We start from the raw sequence: 27,395 nt of genomic DNA, 5'->3' as shown, positions 1-27,395 counted from the left end.
AGATGATATACAAAGCAAATTGAGCTTGTACGGTTGATACTTGTAAACCATGGAGCGGTTCGTCCTATTCAGATATTCACGACCAAGAAACACTGGATTCTCTTTCGGGTAGGCCCGAAAAGAAGAAGGAAGGCTGGAATACCAACAGCCGTCTATTATTGAATTCACCCGACCCGATAGTACCCAATTTTTTGAACGTCCAGTGACTTTGTCACTGAAGGTAAGCATATGTTTATTGAAATAAAAACCTCCATTACAGTTCACAGAGGAAATATCACAGAAAATTATGGAAAGCATTTGCATTCAAGAATATGAGCCCTTCATAAACTGAATCCGATTTTGACAGACTTTACGGACTAAAACTAAAAATGGTTGTTTGGGTTGCACTGTTGAACCGAAATGAGAGTGTCCTACCACAATCTCCTAGCTCAAGAATCATATTTTATGCAAACTTCAGATAAAGAGAGTTTAAAAGGAAAAAATATACAACTTCATTTCACTAAACAATGCTATGATATACAAATCATGATATTAACAGGCTGATGATGCAAAGTCAAGGCATCATGATCTCCTATAACATCATCTATTGTCATAATAACTGTTCAGGGTCCAGAGAACGTCCTTGACTTTTGGCTACCATTTAATCGAAACGCACGTTACATTGGCCAGCTTTTAGTTGAGACGCCTATGATTAGTTTAAACAAACATTTATTGCCAGCATCAGTGATTCACCATTGACGTGCTCACCCTGAGGATGAGAAACGACAAATATATAACAATCAAGCCAACTCCTAGATTTTTGTTCGGGCGCATACCGTTCCTAGGTAACACAACAACTGACCAAATGAGTCCTAACATTAAAAAACTCAATGTGTAAAACAAGCTACTATCTCTAGGAAGCATGTAAGCTGCAGGTCTACGGGAAATGGCTCCAAGAAGCATGGAGGTACCCAGCCCCGCAAGAGTATTGAACATAGGCCCAGCGTAGCACCCAGACATAGCAATCTGTACACTGTCTCCACCATTCATTGCCAGTGCTAAATTGGACATCAAATCCCCCATTGAGTTCCCCCAGGCCAGCACTGTTAATCCAAGAATTGATGGGTTGACTCCAAAAATTAAACCTAATGTCATCAACAAAGCAACTAGCTCATTTGCAACGATGTAAAACCAGACAATGCTCATAAAAAATCCTCCAAAGACCCATGGAAACAAAGCCCTGCGAGGTGGATGAACAGAGCTTGTATACAAATATGCAAGGACACCAAGCACACCGCCAAGGGAAAACCCAAAAAAGTAGGCAAGTTTTCCACTCAGAGGTCCTAGAGCATCTTGGGTGTTCCATAAATATGCCAGAAGAATGGGTGCTAGCGTAGCACTGGCAACAGCATAGACTTTGGACCACCGTTCCTCCTCGACAATGGGAATAGTCAAACGTCTTGGGAGTATCAATGGAAGTTCGAGAAGTGAAAATAATTTGGACCAAGAAAACAATGAGTGGTCAGTTGCTGTATTCTCATCATTCCAACCCCACAGAAATTTTGGACTATCAGCACTGCCCTTCATAGCCTGATTTGAATAGATTGCAACATGTGAAGACCACATCCATTGTGGCAGTTTATTTTGGAGATGTGGTACATCACCATCACCCTCGGAATCAAGCAGAGTTGTATAGACTGATTCTTCGTCGTCACTCCCAACAGAGAAAATGCTTCCAGTTACAGGAAGCAAAGGTGTCAAGGAGTTCAGTGTCACTTTTACTGGGTCATTCTCCAAAATCTCATTTGCAGCAACTACAAATCCATAGACTAAATAAATCGAAACAAACGCAATGGCACTGATGACAGTAACCCGACCAAACGCCAAAATTATAGCAAGTGAGATTATGACAAACATGAAGAAACATATGTCTCTGATAAAGCATTTCCTATCAATCCTGATGTCCCTCTCGGCAACACAAAGAGAAACAGCGCCAACAACAATACAAGTTACAAAGACAGCTCCACCCAAGACACTGTTAAGACCAACATCACCAGCATCCTTTCCCATAAAAGCAGCAATGCTGGCAAAGACATCAGGAGCTCCATTACCAAGAGGAAGCAACGACACTCCGGCCACAGTCGCTGGCAACTTCAAAAGATTTGACAGTTTCTCCAAGGAGCAACAAAAAAAGTCAGCTGCGGTATTACCCAATAGATAGAACAACGCAGCAAGCCAAATTATCAAAGCCACATAACCCAAAAGTCTAAAACCTTCACAGTCACAGTAGAAGAATGCGATATAATTGAAAAATCCCCCTGAATTGCAATCGGGATGGGCAATCAAGTACTCACATCGGCTCTGATAACCTTTGTGTTCGGATAAGCCAACGCATAATAGGGGACGACTCCCGGTGTTATTATTATTTGTAAGAAGTCCATCAACACCGATGGTATTGTTTAGAGAAGAAGCAGAGACTTCAGTTATTCGCCTATGAATCACCCCAGCCTGCTTATCACCAATGGTCCATTTATGGGGAAGAACCGAATGCGAATTCTGATCAAACGGATTTCTCAAGAACTTCCCCTGATTAAGGTATAAACAAAGCAACACAATGGAGCAAATTCCATGAAAAATCCCTCGAGATCGAAAGTTTCTCGCTCCAGAAATTGCATACGTTCTAGTCATAATCTTCCACCCGCAACCGATTAATAAAGCCAATACTTGCTTCAGAGGTCGTCAATAACAGAAAACTGGAACCCAAATCACAAACAAAGGTTCGAAACCCTATTCACGACTAGATGATGACAAAATTCAAACAATAATTGCAGCAAAACAATCGGAAGATAGGATTGAATCAACGCATAGAGATGATGTTTGAGCTGAAAGATGAACGTAGAACAATTGAGAGCACAAACATTAGGGTTTTACGACGATAGCTGCCGGAGTAAAAGAGAAAGGTCAAGAGGGGGATGCAAAAGGAAAAATCGGAGGAAATCCCCAAGAACTTTGAAGAAAATCGTTGGATTAGAATGGAAAGAAATTGAAAAGGTCAAATCAAGTTATTACCAGTGATCCACGACATGAACGCGGGAGAAGAAGATTGGCGGGGTACGAGTAGCCGACACGCGTGGCGGAGTACGACGGCGCAACCGAACTCGCCCGACCCGATCAAACGATTCTTCAAAGAAAAGGCGGAATCTTTATACCCTTTGCATTGGTTTATTTATTTTTCAAATGGTTTATTTTTTTTAATTATATTAATTTTGAAACTTATTTTTAATTAGGTCTAAAAATAGAATGTCTAGAAGATTCCGGATAATTAAATCTTATAGTTGATGAGAACGTTACAAAATCTATAATATAAATTAAGATTTACATCTTAAATTTCAAAATATTTTAATTCGTCCTTTAAAATTTAAATGTGTTGCATCTGGACATTATCGTTAATAACTTTAGCTAATATTTATTGATTTGGCATGACGTGGAAGATAATGATAGGTTAAACCGAGCACTATCGAGTGATAACTAACATATACTCTTACCGATATTGACAGGCCCAGATGCTCATTTTTGCCATTAATTTCAATCTATATCCTGCAAAATTCTAGGACTTTTTTTCCATTTTTTAATTTTTAAAAATAATTCATTTTGATAATATTTTATAAGCAACAAAATAAAATCTAATGTTAAAAAATTTTACAATATAATTTTTAAACCTTAAAACATTTCTAATATAATATAATATAAATATATACAGTAGAGCGGAAACAGGAGGGCGATGGAGAATATAATCTTGGTCCCGACTCCGTTTAGTTAACGGAAAGATATCTCTCACATTCCTTCCCCCGTTCCATGCCCTGTCTAGGTTCTCCCGTTCCATGCCCTATTTAGGGTGGATCTCCATGGGACTCAGCTGCAAATTTTTTTTAAAAAAAAAAAAAAATCTTTGTACACGGACTTCTGTGAAGTCGAAAGTTCAAACTCAAACATAACTACACCTCGATCAAATAATTTTACCCACATGTTTGAATCCTTACTACTTGTTTAAACCATAACAGGTTGATCTATGCTCGAGTAAGTCGATAAAAATCTTTTTTACTAGGATTAATTTTTTTTTTTTTTACTGGGATTAAAAAAAATGTAACCTAGCCAATTAATTATCATAAATTCCATGCGAGCTGGCACACCTGACTCCCTCTCCAAAACAGACAAGAAAGCATAACCATTGCCAGCCACTTCCATAACTGAATTACCCAAAACAGAGCTTCATACCTCAGACAATGGCAACAGCGCAGTGCTTACACGATCGCCAACGCAACATTCTTCAACCTTCTCGAATTTTTTCCATTCGTTTCAACGCGTTTTCATTCAATGATCAATCTACACACTTCGATTCATTTCCCTTTCAACTTTTAAAGCAAACACAAACATACTCTGTTTCGTTACGATTTACAAACACGAAAACTAAGTGAAATTTATGAATCAGAACGCTAGAAATTGTCAGTTTACTCCTCAGATTCCGACACCCATTTGTTTAAATGAGTTGAAAATCATGGGAGAAGTCGAATTGAAACCACCCATTAAAACAAGTTAGAAGCTTGAACATGTTACTCTGTTTTTTTGTTGTTTTTTTAACTAGACAAGGAAGGAAAGCAACTCCCGGAACGTTGGAGTCTGGCCGGACCACCGATGTCGACAATCGGTTTGAGTTTGATTACACGGCTAGAATTCGACCGGAGCACTCTGGGAGAATCCAACCTCCGCCGTAGTAGTCGCCCCATGGCGGAGATGGGGTGCTCTGTTTCATCCAGAGGGTTCGTCGATCTGAACTCTCTGCAGAAACTCGCATGTCGGATCAACGCTTCTTCGGTGGAGATAAGCGTCCCCGACCTCACAACTTCGTCTTTCACCGCCTCGATGCAGAGCCCACAGATCCACCGCCCATGGAAGCGATCACGAACTCGAGAAATGTAAGCAGGGGTGCAATCCTCTGTAAATCCGCAGGAATAGCATTTCACACACTTGACCTCCGCCGTACACTCCACCGCCGCCGCCGCCTGAGAGTCGGAGTTTGGCAACGCCATCGCCAGCAGCATGACAACGAAGTCTTATCTGCTTCCTCTGCTCTTGTGTGTTCAGTTAGGGAAGAGGGAGAGAAAACCAGAGGACAAGCAAAAGGATTTATCATTTATTGGCAATTGGGCTGTTGGCACTTTCCAATTTGGAGTAAATGCATTGCTATAATAAGGGTTTAAGCAATAGATTTATTGCCATTAAACTAGCCCAAATAATTGGTAATTATATTTCCCCAACTTAAGAGAAAAAAAAGAACCAAAAAAAAAAAAAAAATTCGGAGTTTTTAAGGTCATTGGATGAGAATAAGAAACCCCATTAGAATTAGACTCTGTTCTGCTCTGATCTCACATAGACTCTGTTTTCAATCTGGTGAGCTTTATTTATGCTTCTTAGCCATTGAACTTTTCCAACAACGTTTGGATTCCCGAAACGTTTACAGACACGAGACTGTTATTAAAAGCATTATTAAACACAACAATGTCTGGTTCGTTTTGGTTTAGTCTTTAAAAACCGACAGCAAAAAGGAGATGAAACGAGTCAGAAAAGGGCAGACATGGAAGTGGGGGTGGGCTGATGATGATGGGGTGGAGGAAGCCATTTCATTTTTGCCTGCAAGATTGAAAATTGGGTATCAATCAGAAAAGGAAAGCCATGCGACTCTGTTTTGATGCGACAAGCAACAAAAACAGAGTCATAGTATCCGATTGGGAGCTGCTGTCTGTGTCTGCCGACCTCCTCGTCGGTCGGGGGACACATGTCGTCTAATCCATGTTCATAAAAAGGAATCTTTTTTGGTGTTGGAATCGATGAATGGTTACAAATTGATGTGCATGGCGGTCTGTTTTTTCTGTTTTTGAGTGTTTCGAGACAGAGATTCAAGTCCTCTTCTCTCTGCACCAGCTCCTTTCTTTGTTCTCTTTTGCCCGAACCCAAGACATTTTCACATTTTCTCGTAAGTCAAGTGTCACGGTCATGTTTGTTAGTACTAGGCTAAATGTCACGGTCATGCTTGTCAGTGCTAGGCTAAGTGTCACGGTCATGTTTGTCAGTGCTAGAATGAGTACCAGAAGTACTGAGAGTGAGTACCACATAATCGCTGCTTCGAAAACTATTCAATTTTTTAGGTTTGTAGGCCACCGTTAAACTCAAGAGTATAACCATATAACTCAAATGAGTTCTTTCTTACGTTTCATTCGATAACTATTCAATTTTTCGTTTCTTGTTTTTAAAAGTTGTACTTGTTTTCTTATTATTCCTTCATCGTAAAGAATTGAATTCTTGGCTAAATTCTAACAAAATCGAGTTTTGTTATTTGTAAACCGGTTAGAAAGTAGAGAATAAAACAAGTAAACTCATAGAGGAAAGAAACATTTTTTTATAAGGGTGTGGAAACCTCTTCCTAATAGATGTGTTCTAAAATCGTAAGGCTGACGGTGATACGTAACGGGCCAAAACGAACAATATATGCGAGCGATGGGCTTGGGCTATTACAAATGGTATCAGAGCCAGACATCAGTCAGTGTGCCAACGAAGACGCTGACCCTCAAAGAGGGTGGATTGTGAGATCTCACATGAGTTGGAGAGGGGAACGAAGCATTCCTGTAGAAACCTCTTTAGTAGACGCGTTTTAAAACTGTGAGACTGATTGCTAGGCCAAATCGGACAATATCTGCTAGCGATGAGCTTGAGATGTTACAACTTATGTTTTTTTTTTTTTTCACCTAGATCGATTTAATAGGTTTTTTGAATTTCAACTTGAGATTCCCTCTCTAGTCTGACCTCAATTCAATTGAGTAACAATCTCATTCCCCCTTCGATTTTCTCGCACCCCATCGCCATTCATTTAGCGTGTTGATTGGGGCTCGATCAAACCTATCTCTCTACAATTTTGTTGATGGATTCATCACTATTTTCTTACGTGATTATACTAGTTAGAACATCAACAGTTTCCCATATGTATAACGCATGCATAGAGAACAGAGAAGAACCATAACTCATAACTCAAGGTAAGAATTGCATGCATAGAAACCTTTCATGTGAGATTCCACATTTGTTGGAGAGAGGAACGAAATATTCTTATGGGTGTGGAAACCTCTCCCTAACAGACGCGTTTTAAAAACTGTGAGGGGAAAGTCCAAAGAGGACAATATCTACTAGCGTGTGCTTGGGTTGTTACAAATGGTATCAAAGCCAGACACTAGGGCGGTGTGCCAGAGAGGACGCTGGGGGCCACCCACACTGGGCGGTATGCCGAAAGCCCAAAGGGAGTGGATTGTGGGGAACATAGCATTCCTTATAAGGGTGTGGAAACTCACCCTAGTAGTGACGTTTTAAAAACCTTGAGTAAAAGCCCGAAAGGGAAAGCCTAAAGAGGACAATATTACTTACCAGTGCACAAAGCAATGGAAACTAAGCCAGAATATCAGCATGTTGTATATACAGATTGCTCTCACCCTAGTAGTGACGTTTTAAAAACCTTGAGTAAAAGCCCGAAAGGGAAAGCCTAAAGAGGACAATATTACTTACCAGTGCACAAAGCAATGGAAACTAAGCCAGAATATCAGCATGTTGTATATACAGATTGCTCTCACCCTAGTAGTGACGTTTTAAAAACCTTGAGTAAAAGCCCGAAAGGGAAAGCCTAAAGAGGACAATATTACTTACCAGTGCACAAAGCAATGGAAACTAAGCCAGAATATCAGCATGTTGTATATACAGATTGCTCTCACCCTAGTAGTGACGTTTTAAAAACCTTGAGTAAAAGCCCGAAAGGGAAAGCCTAAAGAGGACAATATTACTTACCAGTGCACAAAGCAATGGAAACTAAGCCAGAATATCAGCGTGTTGTATATACAGATTGGTCTGTTATTAGACCTTAAGAAAGAGAGCCATGAATTGCCAAAGATATGATCAACTACATTCTTGTATCAATAAATTCTGATAAACAAGAACAATAATGCAGCTTGCCTCAAAATTCAAGATATATGGTTCATTTTTCTTTCAAGCGTACCTGCAGAATAGCATGTCGTCCACAAGGGAGGCCGGTTCTCTACGTAGATGTCTCCGCTGTCTTTCGAACAAACTCCTTTACGTCGAAAGAATCAGATGAGCAGGAGTTGTTGAGGATTATTGGGAGTGAGTCCCACATTGGTTAATTTAGTGGAAGATTATAGGTGAGAAAAACAAAGCCATGAGAGCTTATGCTCAAAGTGGACAATATCATACCATTGTGGAGAGTCCTGATTTCTAACAGGAGTAACGTCAAAAGTGGGGTTCCAGACAGGGATGCCAGACGCAGCGCCGATCTGCCCCGACTACAACAGCATTCACTCTTCCAAATGTCATCAAGGCAGCAGCAGCGGAATCGGCTATCAGAGTAGAAGGTATCTTTTCATGGACCAACTCATAGGCTGTGAGTCGAGATCCCTACAATAATTGCAAAAGGTAAGGTCAAGTTACTATACAACATGCCGAGTGAGTTACGGCTAAAATAGTCCACAAAACCGTACAAACACAGGTTTGAAGTTAGCAAAATCAGGAAAATGGCCATGACACGTTCGAAAAATGAGATATCTATCTAATATAAACACCACTGATATTGACAGAGAAGTTAACTAGAACTTATATAGACACTCGAACGTTCTCACAGTTGAAAACGAAAGAATTCTAAAAAGAAACTCACTTGATTAAAGGGTCGTGTTTCGGTGTGAGATCTCACATCGGTTGGAGAGGGGAACGAAGCATTCTTTATAAGGGTGTGGAAACCTCTTTTTAGATCTCACATCGGTTGGAGAGGGGAATGAAGCATTCTTTATAAGGGTGTGGAAACCTCTTTTTAGCAGACACGTTTTAAAACCTTGAGGGGAATCTCATAAAGAAAAACTCAAAGAAGACAATAACTGCTAGTGGTGGGCTTGGGCTGTCACAAATGGTATCAGAGCCAGACCGGGCGATGTTTCAGTGAGGAGGTTGAACCCCAAAGGGGTGGACACCAGGCGGTGTGCTAGTGAGAACACTAGGCCCCAAAGGGGGTGAAATTCGGGGTCCTACCTTTTTTTAACAGACACGTTTTAAAACTTTGAGGGGAATCTCATAAGGAAAAACCCAAAGAATACAATATCTGCTAGTGGTAGGCTTGGGCTGTCAGAAATGGTATCAGAGCCAGACCGGGCAATGTTTCAGTGAGGAGGCTAAACCTCGAAGGGGGTGGACACCAAGCGGTGTGCCAGTGAGAACGTTGGGCCCCAAAGGGAGGTAAAATTGGGGGTCCTACATCGGTTGGAGAAGGGAGCAAGTGCCAGCGAGGACGTTGAGCCCCAAAGGGAGGTGACTTGTGAGATCCCACATCCGTTAGAGAGGGGAACAAAGCATTCTTTATAAGGGCGTGAAAACCTCTTTTTAGCATACATGTTTTAAAACCTTGAGGGGAATCTCATAAGGAAAAACCCAAAGAAGACAATAATGGCTAGTGGTGAGCTTGGCTGTCACAAATGGTATCAGAGCCAGACCGGGCGATGTTTCAGTGAGGAGGCTAAACCCCGAAGGGGGTGGACACCAAGCGGTGTGCCAATGAGAACACTGGCCCCAAAGGGAGGTGAAATTGGGGGTCCTATATCGGTTGGAGAAGGGAGCAAGTGCCAGCGAGGACGTTGAGCCCCAAAGGGAGGTGACTTGTGAGATCCCACATCCGTTAGAGAGGGGAACAAAGCATTCTTTATAAGGGCGTGAAAACCTCTTTTTAGCATACATGTTTTAAAACCTTGAGGGGAATCTCATAAGGAAAAACCCAAAGAAGACAATAATGGCTAGTGGTGAGCTTGGCTGTCACAAATGGTATCAGAGCCAGACCGGGCGATGTTTCAGTGAGGAGGCTAAACCCCGAAGGGGGTGGACACCAAGCGGTGTGCCAATGAGAACACTGGCCCCAAAGGGAGGTGAAATTGGGGGTCCTATATCGGTTGGAGAAGGGAGCAAGTGCCAGCGAGGACGTTGAGCCCCAAAGAGAGGTGACTTGTGAGATCCCACATCCGTTAGAGAGGGGAACAAAGCATTCTTTATAAGCGTGTGGAAACCTCTTTTTAGCATACGCGTTTTAAAACCTTGAGGGGAATCTCATCAGAAAAATCCAAAGAAGACAATATTTGCTAGTGGTGGGCTTGGGCTGTCACAAATGGTATCAAAGCCAGACCGGGCGATGTTTCAGTGAGGAGGCTGAACCCCGAAGGGGGTGGACACCAAGCGGTGTGCCAATGAGAACGCTAGGCCCCAAAGAGAGGTGAAATTGGGGGTCCTACATCGGTTGGAGAAGGGAGCAAGTGCCAGCGAGGACGTTGAGCCCCAAAGAGGGGTGACTTGTGAGATCCCACATCCGTTGGAGAGGGGAACGAAGCATTCTTTATAAGGGTGTGGAAACCTCTTTTTAGCATACGCGTTTTAAAACCTTGAGGAGAATCTCACAAGGGAAAAGCCCAAAGAAGACAACATCTACTAACGGTGGACTTACAAGCTTACGTGAGTGTGTACCTAAAGTAATCTACTAGACCATCATTTGATCCAACAGTTATAAACTTCTAAGAAATTCATCAAATACGAGTTAAACACATAAGTCCAACACTAGACCAATTCAGGTATGCATTAACATTTCACAAATCTTCAAAGTTCAAAGTTCAAAAGAACGTGATGTTCAAGGGGATTGTTCTAAAGAGCATGTGAATTAGATAAAAACACCCTGAATAATGCCAGATTAGACAAAGATTGCAATAGATTACCATCCATCTGTTGCATCCTTGATGTCCAGGTAAACAGATTCCAAAGGGAGGGAGCTTCCTCTGTTCAAGAACAACCACTGTTAATTAAAGAGTCCTGAAGAACAAAAAACATGCATAGCGCTCCATACAAAGCATCAATCAAGAACTCGATTTCTTCGCCACTAAAAACCGAACACTACCTGATCGAGCAGCCGCAAGGAGCCCTTCTTGTAACAGATGGACTGAAGAGAGTTATTCGCTCCGACTTCGCCGCCATTTTTCGAATCCAAACCCATTATGCTTACAAGAAATTAAACCGACAAAAAGAAACCCAGACAAACAAAACGATTCAAGAGAGGGCTCGCCTAATTGGATGCTTCAGATAAGAGATCGAAAATGGAACAGAAAAAATGAGAACCTGTTAGACGAACACCCTTCTCCTCTCCTCCATGTATGAGTATTCATGGATTCATCCTCTAAATTAGGGGATGTGGGCAATGACATGAATTATAAACCCATTATCATTCTTTAAATTATGGAACGTTGGACTTTCATCATCCATCCAACACCTCCCCTTAATCGAGGCTCGGCTCCCTTGGAGTCTTAGTCATTTTTTACTGCTTTCGGTTTCCCAAAATGTCTCACACCAATGAGAGAGTATTCCTTGATGATTAGGTTTTGCTTTGCTTTGGGCTTCCCAAAACGTCTCACACCAATACAGAGAGAGTATTCCTTGATTATAAACCTTCCCAAAACGTCTCACACCAATATAGAGAGAGTATTCCTTGATTATAAACCCGAGCTTACACCAATATAGAGAGAGTATTCCATAGAGAGAGTATTCCTTGATTATAAACCCGAGCATAAGCTCCCATGATTTTGCTTTGGACTTCCCAAAATGTTTCACACTAACAGGGAGTGAGAATGTTGAGAATCACGGATCTCCGTAATAGTATGATATTGTCCCATTTAAGCATAAGTTCTTATGGTTTTGTTCTGAACTTATCCAAAAAAAACCTTATTCTTAACTTATAAACTCATATTATTCCTTAAATTAGTCAATGTGGGACTAACTCCCAACAATATCTAGTGGGAGAAGACTTGGTCGACATATATACAGATATAAATGAGGAGTATAATTTCCATTTCTAACTCTATCTAAATAACGATGAGAAATCTCTCTTCACTTCATCCCAATTGTAACCAGCAATTACAATATACTAAATGAACAGTTTTAAGAATATTCCTAAACTACAAAATTTAGATCATTGCATTGTAACGAAGATGAGATTTCATGCCATTGTAATTTTGTCATAACTCGATCCATATCAATAATTATATTAATTATATATCGGTTAAAATTAAAAAATAGCCTTTCAATAATTTTTCATTATTGCCTTATTTTTAATATTTTCTTTTGATAGCTTTTAAGTCACATCATGCCTTTTTGTCTCCACAAAAAAAAAAAAAAAAAATTATTATTCTAAAAAAATAAAAAAAAAATCGCTTAAAATCAATAATTATCCACTAATATATATTTATAGTCTGAAAAAAAAATCGTCATAATTTTTAAAAATACATTCTTATTTTTCAATTAAAATAATTTAAAATTTATTAAAAGTACAAATATTATAACAAAAAAAATGATATTTTTAATAATAATAAAAAAAAAAAAAAACAAAAAGAAGCCCACTAGGTTCAATAATTTTCCCCCGACCACCACCGTTGTTTTAATTAATTGTCTTGTCTGAAAATTATTACATATTTATTTTCAAAATTTTTATTAATAATAATTTTCTTTTTTTTTTCTAATAAAAAATTAAATTAACTTTTTATAAACGGATAAGCTTTATATTTTCTTTTATGGAAAATTCGTAAAGTTTTGATTTATATTATAATAATAATCTTTTTAACTAATTTTTTTTTAATTACTTTAATGTAATTTAACAGAGAAAAAAATAAATAACTAAAAGTTAGACACGACATAATTCATCAATAATTGACATTTATTTTTTTAATAATTATTTTAGCATTAAAAATATGGATAAAATTCTATATTTATTTATTTTTTAAATTAACTAATATATTATATATAAAATTAAATTTTATATGGAGAAAATAGGAATATATCATAAATTTATTTATTAAAAATAAAAAATTATTATACGTTGAAATATCCATTATTAGAAACAAATTAGATAACGAAATTATAATTTAATATAGAAATTAATAATAATAAATTTATGCCAATTTTATTATGTTTTTAAAATTTAAAGCTGTATTAAAAAAGATATAAATATTTGAATATGGGAAAGTTTGAAAATTCAATCCAACCGTTAGAAAATGGGTCCCAATGATTCAATCGTTCATCATAAAGACAAATTCATTAAAGAAAGATGATAAGTTTGCAGCATGTAAATTGTGATTAGTGTTAATAAAATCATCTTTAAGGTCCAAATTTTATTTCACAAAAAAGCGGATTCCTTATCTTCAATCCTAATTCATTCATGGAACCAGAAATTTCAATGAAATTGTAGAGAAGAAAACGTTTCGAATCGTGTTTTGAAGTCCCCCTTTTACGATAACGTGTTCTTCATCTTTCGATCGTCTCATTTTCAGAGCCATTTCAAATTTCTTCTTCTCCTTAAGAATCTCTGTCTTTCGATGGCGGAAGATTTCGCTAAAGCCGTCGATGATGGGCTCCGGCTCTCCAAGAGACTGTACTTCGGCAAAGACCGAGCCGTCGCGCCTCCTAGGTCGTTCCCTTCGATGGATAGGATGGGTCACTCATTTCTCCCTGCGGCTCCGATGGTTTATGCTGTAATTCGTGATCCTGCAATCGTTGATAACCCTGATATTCCGAGCTACCAGCCCCACGTTCATGGCCGCTGCGACCCACCGGCTCTGATTCCGCTTCAGATGAATGGAATTGAACTGCAGGCTGATTGTTATTTGGATACAGCGATTATTCGGATCACTGGGTCTTGGAGGGTTCACTGCGTTATGGGTAGCCGGAGCTGTGATTGCCGCATTGCGATTCCCATGGGGGAACAGGTATTTCTCTGGAAACGCTTTTTTTCGTGGGGATTCTGAATTGAATGCCTCGTTGGGTGTTTTTAGGGCTTAATTAGAATCTATAGTTTACACGAAGAATCATGTCGAGGTAATTATGATCCTTATGACCCCTTTCCTGCTGGGTTTGATTTTGTTGGATTGTTTGGTTTTTGATTCTTAGAACATAAGGTGTTCTGTTCTTACAGCGTGCCTGAGTTTTTGGTCTTTTGTTCTTCTTTTTTGTACTGGATTCTCAGGGAATGATATTATTTGGCTAACAGGGCTCAGTTCTAGGCTGTGAGGTCGATGATCCTAGAAAGTCATATCGTACTTCGCTTATTACAGTTGAAGAAAAAACTAAAAATGGTGCAGAAAAACAAGAACAATTAGATGGAGGTTTCTTGACTTCTAATATCTTTACCCTCACAATTCCACAGGTGATAAACGTTTAACTCATGAATGTTTGTTTTGTTTGTAAGTGCTAATGATTTTGATCATTTGAACTTATGGAAGTCTGTGTTTTCCTGTTTCTTTTCAAGGTTGATGGGGGCACCACCTTGTCTATTTCCATGACTTGGTCTCAGAAACTACGATGCAGCGCAGGCAATCTCACCTTGAACGTTCCGTTTACTTTTCCTGAATATGTCATCCCTGCAGGGAAGAAGATGTCGAAAAAGGAGAAGATAGAGTTAAATGTGAACGTTGGTTCTGCAGCTGAGGTTTTATGCAAGACGATGAGTCATCCTTTAAAGGTTTGTACGCTAATAATGTTTCGAGTAATCGATGGTTTTGCTTGTTGTTTCAGTCTGTAATGTTGTTCCTTGGATCCAGGAATCAATGAGAAAGCCTGGAAAACTGAGCTTTATATACGAATCGGAAGTTCTTTCATGGTCGAAAACCAATCTTAACTTCTCATACAGTGTACGTCTCACATTCATCGATATTGGTATTCTGGAGAAGAATGTACAGGCTTGTGACAAGCTTATTCATATATGCTCAGCATTTAAATCTTTCGCGTCTCGTCCTTCTTGTATTTTGTAGGTTTCTTCGAGTCAAATATTCGGTGGTATTCTCCTACAGTCTCCTCCTGTGGATGATGATGATCAAAGAGAGATGTTCTGCATGTACTTATATCCAGGAAAGGAACAGGGAAAGGTTGTATGGAGTTTCTTAGTCTGTTCTTAATATCCAGAAAGTCATATGAATACTCATCTTAACGAATTTTACAGGTCGCCAGAAAGAAGATAATATTTGTTGTCGATATAAGTGAGAGTATGCAAGGCAAGGCACTAAACGATGTGAAAAACGTGCTATCCATAGCCGTGAGTAAGCTTCCTCCAGAAGACATGTTTAATGTTATTGCTTTCAACACGGAAGCTTTTCAGTTCTCAGAATCCATGGAGTTGGCCACCGAGGATGCTGTTGAAAGGGCCCTTCAGTGGATAAATTTGAACCTTATTGCTGGGGGTGGCACTGATATTCTACTTCCATTAACAAAGGTATCCCATCTTACATCTTTTTCATTTATTATTCTTGTGGATCTTTTTATTGTCTTCAATTCTCAGATGCTGTTGGACAACTATGCTTTCAAATGATTTTCCTTCTTAACACTGAAAATGCATAGGTGTACAATACGTATAAGTACTGTTTGATCGAGTATCTTTACTTGTGGAAGAAAAGTTTAGGTGATATAAATGTAAGATGGTGGCCTTAGGATGGACAGTGTGAGATCCCACGTTGGTTGGAGAAGGGAACGAAACATTCTTTATAAGGGGTGGAAACTTCTCCCCAATAGACCCGTTTTAAAAATCTTGAGGGAAAGCCCGAAGAGGACAATATCGTCTAGCGGTGGGCTTGGGCTGTTACAAATAATATCAGAGTCAGGCACCGAGCGGTGTGCCAGCAAGGACGCTAGGCCCTGGGGGGAGGGGGGTGATTGGGTGATCTCACCTCGGTTGGAGGGGGGAACGAAATATTCCTTATAAGGGTGTGGAAACCTCTCCCTAATAGACACGTTTTAAAAACCTTGAGGGGAAGCCCAAAGAGGACAATATCGCCTAGCGGTGGGCTTGAGCTATTATAAATGGTATCAGAGCCAGACACCGAGTGGTGTGCCAGCGAGGACGTTGGGCCCCTATGGGGGGTGGATTGTGAGATCCCATCTTGGTTGGAGAGAGGAACAAAACATTCTTGGGTGTGAAAACCTCTTTCTAACAGACGCGTTTTAAAAACCTTAAGGGGAAGCCCGAAAGGGAAAGCCCAAAGAGGACAATAACTGCTAGCGGTGGGCTTGGGCTATTACAGACAACCTTCAAAAGATCAGGGAGATGGACCGTGAGCATAACGCAAGATTCAGCCCCTGATACCACCCTAGATCTTAAAAGAAAAGATGGTGGGAGTTGTCATCTTTTTGAAGAACTGAAATCTCTTCATTCTATATCATGTCTATATTTGTTCTTTAACTCGGTCAATCAACCTTTTTCTTTATGTTCTTTTCTACTTAAATATCTCAACTTCAGTCACATAAATTTTTTGTTTGTCTATTATCCAGGCCAGTGAGATGCTGAAGGATGGGGGTACTGGTGGTTCAGTTCCAATAATCTTTCTTGTTACTGATGGGTCCGTCGAAAATGAGAGACATATTTGTGATGTGATGCGAAAAAATCAAACAGAAAAGCAATCCGTTCATCCACGTATATATACGTTCGGTATAGGTATGTTTCTGGTCTTAATCTAGAACTGCCTGAAAGTTTTATTGAGCTTTGACCATTCTATAACTTGTGGATTGAGGAAATTCGTCCTTGTCGAGATTAAGTTGCACTTACGGTTGTTTCAACGTTCATGCGGGTATCTATACTTGTTTTTGAGATTTCACACATCTACCAGGTACATTTTGCAACCACTATTTTCTAAGGATGCTTGCAATGATTGGCAGGGGCCAATATGATGCTGCTTATGATTTAGGTGAGTTTTTGTACTTCACTCTGTTTCTTCTCTCGTTTAAGGGGAAAATTACTCGATCGAACCACCATAATGTGTCTACCTCCTAATGACGGTTGGATCGATATCCAAAATCTGTGTGCCCTCTATTAACCGTTCACTATAGATTTACGATTTTAAATTCTTTCCAACCTTCTTCATTAATTTATGGACTAAACATCAAAAACCAGTATTCGAAGTACTAGTAATGAATTATATCGACTGTGATCATGCTGTTTAGCTATCACCGAACTCGATTGACGTATTTCAGGCACAAATTCATCTTTTGTCCAGCTCCTTGGAAATGACTGAATAGTTTAGATGCTTGACGGGTGGTTTCGACATAAAGTTGAACCATAAATCTTTGTATCATAGATCTGATAATGCACACATTGACATTCCCAGTCCTTAAAACTGTATATTATTGATTTAATTATTGAACTCTTTCTTCTCTATTTGTTGTTCTTCGGTGAACTCAGACTCAATACATTGTAACCATTTCGTTTTTCAGATTCGATCGAACCCCGAATGCAGAAGTTGTACAAAAGAGCTACATCCACTATTTTGGTTAATATTGCCGTCAACGCATTCGATGATCTAGAGGAAGTCAAGGTATGCATATTCTTTTGTTTGATACATTGTCATCTTGCATTTAGGCATGCGCTTTCCTGCAGCATGAAATGTAAATCGTTCTTCCAGTCAACACGTTCGTTTTCTAATTTCAAGCTTTCTTTTAGGTTTATCCTTCCTCAATTCCCGACCTTTCTTCTGAGAGTATATTGACCGTATCTGGCCGATACCGTGGAGATTTTCCAGAGACTGTTAAGGCAAGAGGCCTCTTAGCCAATTCGGATAACACTGTCTTAGAACTGAAGGTACATCAGGCAAAGGATATACCTCTTGAAAAGGTAGGGAATCAGCATATATGATCAAAGTGCCTGAATTTCTTACTAGTTGTAGAAACTAAATGGGTGAAGTCATCTTTTCTTGTTTTACAGTTGTTTGCTAAAGATCAGATTGAACAATTCACAGCTGAGGCATGGTCTTCAGAGAATAAACAACTGGTGGAAATGGTTTGTGATTTTTACCCTCAACTTTTGAACGTTTGTCTCGTTTTCGTTTACATCAGACACAACCAAGAAGATTTTTATTTTCTTAGCACTGAAGTTCTTTCGAGTTTCGAATTTGCTATGATAGAGATATTGGATATCTGATGCTTTATTCCATACCTTCTAGATCAAAAAGATGAGCACAAAAACGGGTGTAATGAGCGAGTATACTCGGATGGTCATATTTCAGAGCGTAGACAAAGTCAACGAATCTATAAAAGTGCAACAGGTGAGTGCAGCTTTACACCCTCATGACCTCAAACTCGAGTTGCAGGCACTTGGTTATTAACTATTCAATTGCCCATTATAATAACTTTACAGTCGAAGAAGAACGCTTACGAGAAAATGGTAGCACCTAAAGGTGACAAAATGGCATTGTTACCATTCTGTGGTGTCGGCTTTGGAAACCTGGAAGCAACTTCTGATAACACTTCTCTTGGAACCGGTGAAAGAAAGCCCGAGGCAGCGGAAATAATTGTCAAAGCAGCTTCTAATTGTTGTGGCAATTTGTGTAGTCTCTGCTGTTGTCCCTGCTGCATCCAAGTCTGCCTCAAAATCAATAATCAATGCGCGATCGTGTTGACGCAACTCTGCACTGCTTTTGCCTGCTTCGGTTGTTTCGACTGTTGTTTAGATATGTGCTGCAACAATCAGACTGGCTCATAGGTACCTGATTCAAAATTTGTACAAGGTTCGTCATTCTTAGCTGCATTAGCAGTGTGTCTTTTACACAGTTCATTCAAGAAAATGTATGTTGTTTATTAAAACCCAAAGTTCATATTAGGATTAGAACAGCCCATATACCTGATTATTCTGCTGTAAACCACATATGTAAACTAGTTTGTATACAACAAGTGCTTTCTTTGGTTCTCTCTTCTGAAAGTCCCAGAATTGTATGTAACCTTTTTATGTGAACCGAACCACACATGAACTCGAAAAGAATAAAAACGAAGTTCATGTAACAAACTTCAGTTCCCCCACCTTTAGAAGTGTTCAAACTTGTTATATATTGTAGCTTCTGAGCTTTAAAGTCTTCTCTGTTTCTGATTAGCTAATATTAGCCCATGACAATGTATGATCCTCTGCCTGCAAATGGGGCAGTTTTTATTTTATTTCTAGCTTCCCTAGTATTGACAAGTTATTCACAAATGGTCGAAACAAGGACATATTCGTCGAGAATTCACCTTCCCTGCAATGCACTGTTCATTAAATGACACCAACAAAACAATTCCTTAGACACTATTTGAAGGGATGAATGACATCAAAGTGTAGGGTCCTCATAGAACAAGCATTATTTTGTTTAGAACTCTCACCTGCTCCTCCTGTAAAAAGCCTCATTCCATGGTCTGATATGGGTTGGTTAGATGTCCACCGCCCATTTGAGTGCAAGCCATGGACAGCTTCACGTGCTCAAAAGTTGTCCTGCATATTTCTTTCCATGGTGGCGATTCCCCTGCTTTATTAGAGAGAGAAAGGGAAACCAGACTGCTAGTTTTGGAGGATTCTGAAACAATTATAAGCTCTGTATTAGCAACAGGGAAGGAAGTATAAATGGGAAAATGGTTCAAGTTAGTGAGATTTAGGATATGCACCCTGGTGGTTCGGTCAGTGAGAGACATCCCCACGAGAATGTGGGCTATATGATATAATATAATATACATTACGTATCTGATATGCCCTCAAAGCCTACCTTTTTCCATTGGCCACCCATATATATATATATATATATATATATATATATTATTTAATATCTCTGATAAAAGAGATGTTCTTCCTCAAATCTTCTTCGTGCTTGATAGCTCAGTCTCTCGTGTCCTTTTCTTCGTTGTCCATCGTCCTGCACGGATTTTCTGTATCAGTATGATAATCTTTATCATAAGAAACATGTCAAGTAATAATGGATGCAGAATGAAATCTTTATCTTCGAAGACGAGCGATCTAAAGAAGATAGCCAGCTCTTTGATGTGTTGTTAAACTGCATTATATCCTGTTTATGGTGTGGTTTTTTGAGCTGTGTTGTAGTTTTTATATATCTGTCTGTGTAAAGATATTGGTATAAAGTTAGGCCTTTTCACATGTGATGAACTGATTTGTTGGGCAAGGCTATATGGGTTCTTTAAATGATGAGGTGGTGTACAGACAAGGAGAAGGGTCTATAGGCTCGTTCTTTTTGATCAAAGTTGATCGAAAAGACGAGAGATCGAATACTTATATGAGGGGAAAAGACGTTGTAATAGGGAGACAAAGATGTGACCAACCCGAGAGAGAGAAAAAGAGAGTCGACTTTTTGGAACTTGAAACAGTGGCAGCTAGTAGTTTGGTTGTGGAATTTCTCACATTTCTCTTCACTATATAAAGTGTTTTGCACTCTCATCTTGCCTTGGTGAGGTATAGTTCTCTAGACCTTGCTCTATCTGGCCTTATCGATAAGAATTCAAACTCGAACTAGAGGCGTCGAAGGGGACAAAGAAGAGGGTGTATCGCTGTTGCAAACTCGACGTTTGACAGATGAGGGTAAGTTAATGCAAGAGTGTTTTGTTATGATTTTGTATTCGAAAGTTGGTGTTCTACTCTCCGTGATTAATTACGACTCGTTTTTGTGTGCAGATATTGAGTTGGATGCAAGGGAAGAAGACTAATGGCAGAAAGGGGAGCAAAAGAACAACATCAAATTCAACCAAGGGTGAGCAAGACTATATTCTTCTTTTATTTTTCGTTTTTATTTACAGAGTGAACTCGTTTCGATGATGATCTTTTAGACGATTTGAGTGCAAATAGCTTGAAATTCTTGCTCAAACAGATGAGATGGTGCACAGAACTCTCCCTGAAGAATTCAGCAACTGGCCTCATGTGTTGCTGGCGATTGGAACGTTCGGAGACGATAATCTGAATCAAGCACGCCCAAAAAGCTCTCAAGAGAATCCATCATCTTCCCTGCAACAACATCTTCAAGATCTTACACCTGAAGAACTAAACATACTTCACAAAGAGTTCAATCTGTTATTGGACGAACATCTTAAGCAATCGGGTCCATCCTTGGAATTTGAAGTCAGCCAGCATTGTCCATCAAACATATTTCTTACCAGAAGCTTCGAATCCGAAACATCAAAGAACGAACTATTTTACGACAAGCTGATAAAGAAAAGCGATAGTTTCCAGCATGTCATACTCAGCAAAAGCAAAGATGCAGGTCCGGGAGCTCACGACACTACAGTCATTGGCAAGAGAAATTTATCCTTCCTTCTCAAGAAGATTTTCGTCTGTGGAGGCGGTATCGCACCCGCTACGGTTGCTCCTCCTCCGAGAATCATAACTCTGGAGTCAAAAATGGAGAAGGTAAAATCAAGAACATACATAAATGCTCAAATTCTCTGATTACTGTTCTGGTGGGATCAGTGTTGATGACTTTTGTTGTCAAATATTGATAAAACTGTTTCTGAATCAGATGTTGAGGACAATACTCCAAAAGAAGATATACCCTCAAAACTCCAATGTCAGAACATCATCTATGAAAAAGTACCTGAAGAGGAAAAACAAGCAAAAAGATGAAAACGAGAACGAAAACGAAAAGAACGACAAGAAGTGCGATGGAAGTAAATGGGTCCAGACTGATTCTGAATGTCAGTATGAACAATATAATCAGTATCAACTTTCTAGTTCCATCAGATACACAAAATTCTGACTGTTTGTTTCCATTTCTTGTGCAGATATTGTTTTAGAAATCTGAGAAGCTACCACTGCCAAAGGAAAGATCACAAGACATTACTTTCTTGCTTGGTTGCTTGATTGTTTGTTCAAATGTTTAGCTATTGTTCTTATCTAACAGCTTGGAGGAATTGAAACTGAGCTCAAATTTATCCTTTAAGAAACACTCTCGAATAGCTGGGATGTTCGTCACAATTACAGCGTCTGTTATATAAACTCACTCAGAAAAGCAAAAGCTTTGTCTTACAGAGCTGAATCATTGTCTTGTAGCATGAAATCAAGACCAGAGAAGCCCACAAGAACTGTGGAAATGACCAATATTCTTACACTTCAGCTCACAAAAAGAGAGAGGTAGGGTCATTTTCACTAGTTCGTTTTAGACTGGACACGTTTCTTTCTGTTACTCGATCATATTTTTTCGAGATGTGAAGTTTGCGAACATCTGGCTCCATTTAAGTTTATCATCGGGATATCGATGATATGATCGGTGAGTTCCTCTGTGTTTTTGTGAAAACATCAGAGAAATCGAAATAAAATAATTAACTGCCAAGCATTTAATTACTGTGTATCTCATTTTTGTTTTGTGTTTGTTGTTTACATGGTTCGAAATTGAAATTAAAGAGCAAACTCGGATATTTGCTCGAATTTACGTATAGCTTTCACCCTAAAAAATTAGATGAACATCAAAGATCGAAATATTGAACCGACTGACTATAACGACTTTGATTGTTTGATTGAAATAACGACCATGCAATGACTTTAATCGATCGACTTAAGACTTAAAGATATAACTAGTCAAGGTTAGTTTTGCTCCATCAATCAATCCTTGAACCCAATAGAAGTTTACAATATATTACAAGTTGGGTGCACGTATTGCATTGTCACAACTTCATTTAACTCGTCTTTCCAAGGTTATGATTATTAAACCTAAAAAAATAAATTACTAATGGTCAATCAATCGGACGATCAACACATCCAAACTCTTCCTAGATTCGAGTCCAAAACTGATGCTGACCAACTACAGATTAAATACAATAAGTCGAATCCGTGTGATTTACTAGAGCATTATATCATGATTTTGAGTAAATAAAAAAAATTACTATGCTGGGGGTGGTAGCCCAATTAGAAGCAATATCACTTATTTCTATTTCATGACCAAGAATTTGCGGAGGCAAGTAAACCAGGTTCCAACACATAGGTTGCTGAAACGAGAGAAATTAGAACTACTTTAAAATCATTCAAACCTCCAAATTCTAAAAAAAGAACTGAAAATGCTGCAACTTAGTTCACTAGAAGAAAGCTAGAGAGGATTTGATCTTTAGTACTGAAAATGAACTACAAGTTGTTACCTTAATTTCATGGAAATGAAGTGGTGCCAAATCTTGATATCTTTCATTCAAGAAGAAACTTGGAACAACGAACATCACTTCAATCTTCAGTAGAATAAAAATCCTATCGAAGCCGCCTTCCTAAACCTTGATCTGCACAGAACTTCTTTAAAAAATTCATATTTCTTATGTAGAGTTAATGTAAGAACCGTGCATGTAACATAAATAAAAGTGGTAATACTAATTTCAAGATAACTGCTGAACACAGCACTGTGAAACCAAAGTTCTTATGCTTTAAACAAAGAATACCAGGACTCATTTATGTTTCTCACAATTCCATGGAATTCTAAGTTCAAATTCACCTCTCTGGATATCTCCATATTGAGATGAATGGGCAAAGTATGCAAGACTAAGAACACAAAACAAGCGACTCCTCACTCTAGGAACTAAAAAAGTCGAACTTAAAAGGTTGTTGTCATATATCTATCGCTGGAAAAGTTTTCCAACAAATCCCTGAAAGGAGTTCCCCATTCCAGCACCAACAGCTTCTGCCAGATACTTTGCCTGCATGGTCAGTTAAATGTGCGGCAAAAAAAATTAGAACTTCAGAGAAATTTCCTCATTAAGGAAATATTAAAAATTCCGAATTGAAAGTGCACGAGCGATACCTCTTGAACGGTTTTCTTTATATCAAAAGCATCTTTCAAACGATTGTCCAAGAAAGCCCATGTATCCAGAAAATCTGCAGGGAAGGGAAAAAGGGCAGGCTATCAATTGGACACATTATAGAGAAGTTTGCAAGCTATGTCTATCAATGATCAACGACATTAAAGAATAGAACCGAAGGCAAAGAGGTTTTAAAAAATCCTATGTACAGTACACAACAATTCGTCCATCAAGGAATAGGATGCAAAGGGGAAAAAATTAGAATTAATGCAAATTCAAACTCAATGTGGAGGAACTTTAGAAAATGCACCTGGAGAACTATCAGTGAGCATGTATATCTCAGTTGTTGAGTATATTCCTCCCAAAATAGCGCGCTTGACGTACCAATCAATGTCAGAGGTGTCACCGCCAGCAGCATGCCATATCTCATCAACAAGCGTTGCCCGTTGTTTAAAGCTAGTTGCTAGATTTGCTGGCTGTGCCTGTTGGACCAGCTCATAATTACTACTACTTTTCAAGACCCTGATCAGATATTTCATGTCAAAGATGTCAAAAGGCATACAGTACTGAGAATGATACCTGGATACTGAGAGCCTGAGGCCATTTTGATATGAAGGGAGCTTGCATTTCTAGGCGAGCCCTAACAAGTTTGTAAACACGTTCACGAAGTATCAAATTCTTAAGGCTTTCGTCTGTCTCAATTAGATCGATAAGGCGCTGTAAGCAATCATCCATGAAAAACTGAAAGTGGAAAGAGAATGTAAATCACTTGACCCGATTTGGCAGACTAGTAGAAGAGAGAAGCAACTTAAACTCAGTTAAACCATGTTACAACTTGCAAATGATCCCTCAGCACATAATCAAACAATTGAACCTTAAATAGGAACTTGGAGCTAATTTCCAAAACAGAACAACATAAAATGGAATGCTAGCTACTAGTGATAGAAAGTCAATTAGACTAAACCATCGGCTATAGTTGTTTGTGACATCCTAAAAGACAATTTAAAACTTCCAATAGCAAATAAGACGAGCATGTGATCGGGCTGTTTAAACTTAAAAGTTATAGGAACTAATAAGAACAAATTATAAATAACAATGTATCTTCGGCAATGAAGGTCAAATGTAGCAACAAGCATATTTTACAGGAGCTTTTAGCCCACGTATGTGTAAGAGATGAACATAGTGCCACAACCCCAAGCAAAAACACAGCACAGGGAGCTTCTTCCAACACTGACTAGAGCTTTTTTTTTTCAAATTTTATAGATTTAATGAACTAGGATCAGAAGATATGAAACCTACATAATTTGAAGTAACTAATAGTCAAGGGTAAGAACTTCATGCATATTAACCGCAGTGCCCAGTAGCTTAGTAATATACATGACTGAATTAAACGGGTAGTCCAAGATGTAAATGGGGAAAGTGAAAAAAATCAAGAAACGGGAGAATACCTCAACTAGTTCGGCTTCCTTCCTGGAAAATGATCCAACAATGGAAGGTGACATGCCAATATCCCTTGCACCAGCTACCATTGCGGCCTCAGTCCATCCTAGCTTCACCTGTAATATTTCACAAACGCAAAATTAGACTTGAGATCTCTAAACCTTGAAAGACCTAAAGATCGAAGCAGACAAGGAAAACCCCAATTCATTCCACAATGCCACCCCTAGATGCTAGTTACAGTAACCAACGGAGAAATATGGAATCACCGTCCAAAATGTTATAGCACAATACATAATCATTAGGAACCCTCAACAAAATTTCTGACAGAATCGAAAACAGGCGGTCCATTTGGCTGTGCAGAACTTTCAGTTATAATTAAAAATATGAGTGTAAAGAGAAAAAGACTAGATAACAGACCACGTGGGAAAGAGCGGCCTGGAGGACACGAGCCTGCTCCTCTTGATACTCAACTCTCGGCCGCCGATTCTCATGGCTTCGGCTTTCTTCGCCCGAGGTTGATGAGGACCAAGTCGAAGATGAAGAAGATGCAGAATCAGAAGAAGAAAGCGTTTCTTGACGAATATGGTGTTGATTGGGGATTTGAGAATTAGGAAGTTCTTGTGAATCGGTAGCTGTGGAGAAGGGACAGTGGTCGAGGAAGGTGGAAGGCGATGGCAATCTGATACGGGGAATGCCATTTCTGCCCGAGGTCACGCCGACTATCAGACGCTTCGCCGCCGTTCGAAACATGTCTCCGCCGGTCCGCCGCTCTGGAAATGATGCAGTGAGTCTCTGATTTGTTAGTTAAAGTTTCCACAGGGAGAAGAAAGTCCAAATAATAATAGGTTCCACGTAGCGGCTTACTTTGACGCCACGTGGCGTTTTGACAGCCAATATCTGTGTCTACTCTTTTACCAAAGCATTTTTACCACGTCATCAAGAGTTGATAAAAACTTTTCATCTCTAATACTTACCGAGTTTAAATTTTGGAAATTTACAGTTTTACTTTCGTTCCTTAAATTGTAATGCTTGGCAAAAAGAAAATGGAGGGATGATGAATGAAAAATTATCGATCAATCAGGTATGTGAGATTCGACCGTGGTTGGAGAAGCGTTTTAAAATCTTGAGCGAAACCCCGGAATGGAAAGCCCAAGAAAGACAATATCTATTCGTAGTGACTTCAGTATTACAAATGGTATCAAAGCCAAATACGGGGCGGTATGTCAACGAGGACATTGGGTCTCCGAGGAGAATGGTGGTATCAGAGCCAAACACGAGGCAGTGTGCCAACAAAAATATTGGGCCCTGGGGTGGTATAAGAAGACACAAGACGTTGTGCCAACAAGGACACTGTCCTTTTAAAACCTCAAGGGGAAGCTGGGGATGGAGAATGTGGATTAGAGCTAAACACGAAACAGCGTGCTAACGAAAACGTTGGACCCTTTTAAAATCTCGAGGGGAAGCCTGAAGTAGTATCAGAGTCAGACATGAGGCGATGTGCCAACTAGTACGTTGGACGTGTTGAACACTGTCATAAGCCCTATTCTCTAGGACCAAGACCTATTCTCAAGGTCTTTTTTTGGCTTGTTAGTTTATCTTTAGGTTTAACAGAAGGCTATATAATGCCATTCTTTCTGCTGTTGAAATCATCAAGTTTTGAGTGTCATATTGTACGTCTTGAATAACTTTGGTGTTGTGAGTACATTTGTTCCGCTTTCGGCGCACAACAAGTGGTATCAGAGCCTTATTGTGGTATTTGGGGGTATTGTGAAAGTTTGGGCCTCATCGACCATTAGACGTGCTCACAATCGTGTTTATTCTCTTGAAAATCAGTTTTCAAGAATTGTGTTTTTGAGTTACATCCAGATTAATTATTGCAAATGGCCGAACCATCACGACGTGGATCGAGAGTGTGGAGTTCCAATCTCGAAGTAGAAAAATTTGATGGAACCAATAATTTTGGTGTTTGGCGAGGCGAAGTTAGCGATTTGCTGGTCATGCAAGACCTCGATGTTTCTCTCCAAGAGGAGATGCCTGAAGACATGACAGAAGCAGAATGGACAAAATTAAATCGGCAAGCCTGTGGAATTATTCGATCCTGTCTTGGCAAGGATCAGAAATATCCATTTATGAAGGTTACCATGGCGAAAGAATTATGGGACAAGCTTGAAGCGAAATATATGAAGAAGAGTGTGGAAAATAAACTCTATTTGAAGAAGAAACTCTTCCGTTTTGACTACAAGGAAGGTATCTCAATGGCTGAGCATTTGGATGATTTTAACAAAATCATCACTGATTTGCTCAATCTT

General features: G+C 39.3%; 6 protein-coding genes across 8 annotated transcripts; 2 read left to right on the top strand and 4 right to left on the bottom strand.

The window, feature by feature from the left end:
* Positions 1 to 467: 467 nt before the first annotated feature.
* On the bottom strand, positions 468 to 3,200 carry LOC111780104 (cation/calcium exchanger 3-like). Of its 2 annotated transcripts, none has more exons than XM_023660389.1 (2): positions 3,049 to 3,200; positions 468 to 2,918 (listed from the first exon to the last, which is right to left on the bottom strand). In XM_023660389.1, the coding sequence occupies exon 2, from the start codon at positions 2,665 to 2,667 to the stop codon at positions 721 to 723; it is 1,947 nt and encodes a 648-aa protein (XP_023516157.1). In that variant the 5' UTR covers positions 2,668 to 2,918; positions 3,049 to 3,200; the 3' UTR covers positions 468 to 720. The 2 variants fall into 2 exon arrangements, with proteins under 2 accessions (XP_023516157.1, XP_023516158.1); XM_023660390.1 differs by having other exon boundaries at positions 468 to 2,861.
* A 1,206-nt stretch (positions 3,201 to 4,406) lies between these two features.
* On the bottom strand, positions 4,407 to 5,224 carry LOC111780103. Its single transcript, XM_023660388.1, has one exon. The coding sequence runs from the start codon at positions 5,076 to 5,078 to the stop codon at positions 4,614 to 4,616; it is 465 nt and encodes a 154-aa protein (XP_023516156.1). The 5' UTR covers positions 5,079 to 5,224; the 3' UTR covers positions 4,407 to 4,613.
* Positions 5,225 to 7,856: 2,632 nt separating this feature from the next.
* On the bottom strand, positions 7,857 to 11,265 carry LOC111780101. Its single transcript, XM_023660387.1, has 5 exons — positions 11,006 to 11,265; positions 10,827 to 10,886; positions 8,471 to 8,484; positions 8,284 to 8,415; positions 7,857 to 8,143 (listed from the first exon to the last, which is right to left on the bottom strand). Exons 1-5 carry the CDS (start codon positions 11,080 to 11,082, stop codon positions 8,034 to 8,036), a joined length of 393 nt encoding a protein of 130 aa, XP_023516155.1. The 5' UTR covers positions 11,083 to 11,265; the 3' UTR covers positions 7,857 to 8,033.
* Positions 11,266 to 13,224: 1,959 nt separating this feature from the next.
* Positions 13,225 to 18,822, top strand: LOC111780098. Its single transcript, XM_023660383.1, has 13 exons — positions 13,225 to 13,859; positions 14,141 to 14,296; positions 14,399 to 14,611; positions 14,691 to 14,780; positions 14,901 to 15,014; positions 15,089 to 15,358; positions 16,411 to 16,573; positions 16,746 to 16,823; positions 17,350 to 17,450; positions 17,576 to 17,746; positions 17,837 to 17,911; positions 18,075 to 18,176; positions 18,269 to 18,822. Exons 1-13 carry the CDS (start codon positions 13,470 to 13,472, stop codon positions 18,611 to 18,613), a joined length of 2,268 nt encoding a protein of 755 aa, XP_023516151.1. The 5' UTR covers positions 13,225 to 13,469; the 3' UTR covers positions 18,614 to 18,822.
* Positions 18,823 to 20,069: 1,247 nt separating this feature from the next.
* Positions 20,070 to 22,220, top strand: LOC111780100. 2 transcript variants are annotated; one of them, XM_023660386.1, is made up of 5 exons: positions 20,087 to 20,461; positions 20,555 to 20,630; positions 20,748 to 21,283; positions 21,393 to 21,567; positions 21,655 to 22,220. In XM_023660386.1, the coding sequence occupies exons 1-5, from the start codon at positions 20,456 to 20,458 to the stop codon at positions 21,672 to 21,674; spliced, it is 813 nt and encodes a 270-aa protein (XP_023516154.1). In that variant the 5' UTR covers positions 20,087 to 20,455; the 3' UTR covers positions 21,675 to 22,220. The 2 variants fall into 2 exon arrangements, with proteins under 2 accessions (XP_023516153.1, XP_023516154.1); XM_023660385.1 differs by having other exon boundaries at positions 20,070 to 20,461; positions 21,393 to 22,220.
* A 977-nt stretch (positions 22,221 to 23,197) lies between these two features.
* LOC111780099 (ubiquinone biosynthesis protein COQ9-B, mitochondrial) lies at positions 23,198 to 25,887 on the bottom strand. Its single transcript, XM_023660384.1, has 6 exons — positions 25,504 to 25,887; positions 25,095 to 25,202; positions 24,226 to 24,387; positions 23,957 to 24,128; positions 23,649 to 23,722; positions 23,198 to 23,544 (listed from the first exon to the last, which is right to left on the bottom strand). Exons 1-6 carry the CDS (start codon positions 25,834 to 25,836, stop codon positions 23,464 to 23,466), a joined length of 930 nt encoding a protein of 309 aa, XP_023516152.1. The 5' UTR covers positions 25,837 to 25,887; the 3' UTR covers positions 23,198 to 23,463.
* Between the last annotated feature and the right edge of the window lie 1,508 nt (positions 25,888 to 27,395).

Source organism: Cucurbita pepo, chromosome LG18 (genome assembly GCF_002806865.2).
Source record: "Cucurbita pepo subsp. pepo cultivar mu-cu-16 chromosome LG18, ASM280686v2, whole genome shotgun sequence".
In the NCBI taxonomy this organism is placed as follows: Eukaryota; Viridiplantae; Streptophyta; class Magnoliopsida; order Cucurbitales; family Cucurbitaceae; genus Cucurbita; species Cucurbita pepo.
Note: the sequence above shows the minus strand (reverse complement) of the source record. Positions and strands in the feature narration are given on the sequence as shown.

Bases quoted from the DNA above. Each gene is read 5' to 3' on its own strand.
- LOC111780104 (XM_023660389.1), bottom strand. From the start codon at position 2,667: ATGACTAGAACGTATGCAATTTCTGGAGCGAGAAACTTTCGATCTCGA.
- LOC111780103 (XM_023660388.1), bottom strand. From the start codon at position 5,078: ATGCTGCTGGCGATGGCGTTGCCAAACTCCGACTCTCAGGCGGCGGCG.
- LOC111780101 (XM_023660387.1), bottom strand. From the start codon at position 11,082: ATGGCGGCGAAGTCGGAGCGAATAACTCTCTTCAGTCCATCTGTTACA. The intron at 10,887-11,005 runs GTAGTGTTCGGT...GTTCTTGAACAG, and splicing joins CCTTGCGGCTGCTCGATCAG to AGGAAGCTCCCTCCCTTTGG. The intron at 8,144-8,283 runs GTATGATATTGT...TTCGACGTAAAG, and splicing joins AATCAGGACTCTCCACAATG to GAGTTTGTTCGAAAGACAGC.
- LOC111780098 (XM_023660383.1), top strand. From the start codon at position 13,470: ATGGCGGAAGATTTCGCTAAAGCCGTCGATGATGGGCTCCGGCTCTCC. The intron at 14,781-14,900 runs GTACGTCTCACA...TGTATTTTGTAG, and splicing joins ATCTTAACTTCTCATACAGT to GTTTCTTCGAGTCAAATATT. The intron at 16,574-16,745 runs GTATGTTTCTGG...CACATCTACCAG, and splicing joins TATATATACGTTCGGTATAG to GTACATTTTGCAACCACTAT.
- LOC111780100 (XM_023660385.1), top strand. The intron at 20,631-20,747 runs GTGAGCAAGACT...TTGCTCAAACAG, and splicing joins AACATCAAATTCAACCAAGG to ATGAGATGGTGCACAGAACT. The intron at 21,284-21,392 runs GTAAAATCAAGA...TTTCTGAATCAG, and splicing joins TGGAGTCAAAAATGGAGAAG to ATGTTGAGGACAATACTCCA.
- LOC111780099 (XM_023660384.1), bottom strand. From the start codon at position 25,836: ATGTTTCGAACGGCGGCGAAGCGTCTGATAGTCGGCGTGACCTCGGGC. The intron at 24,388-25,094 runs GTATTCTCCCGT...TTCCACTTTCAG, and splicing joins AGGAAGCCGAACTAGTTGAG to TTTTTCATGGATGATTGCTT. The intron at 23,723-23,956 runs GTGCATTTTCTA...CCTTCCCTGCAG, and splicing joins GCTCACTGATAGTTCTCCAG to ATTTTCTGGATACATGGGCT.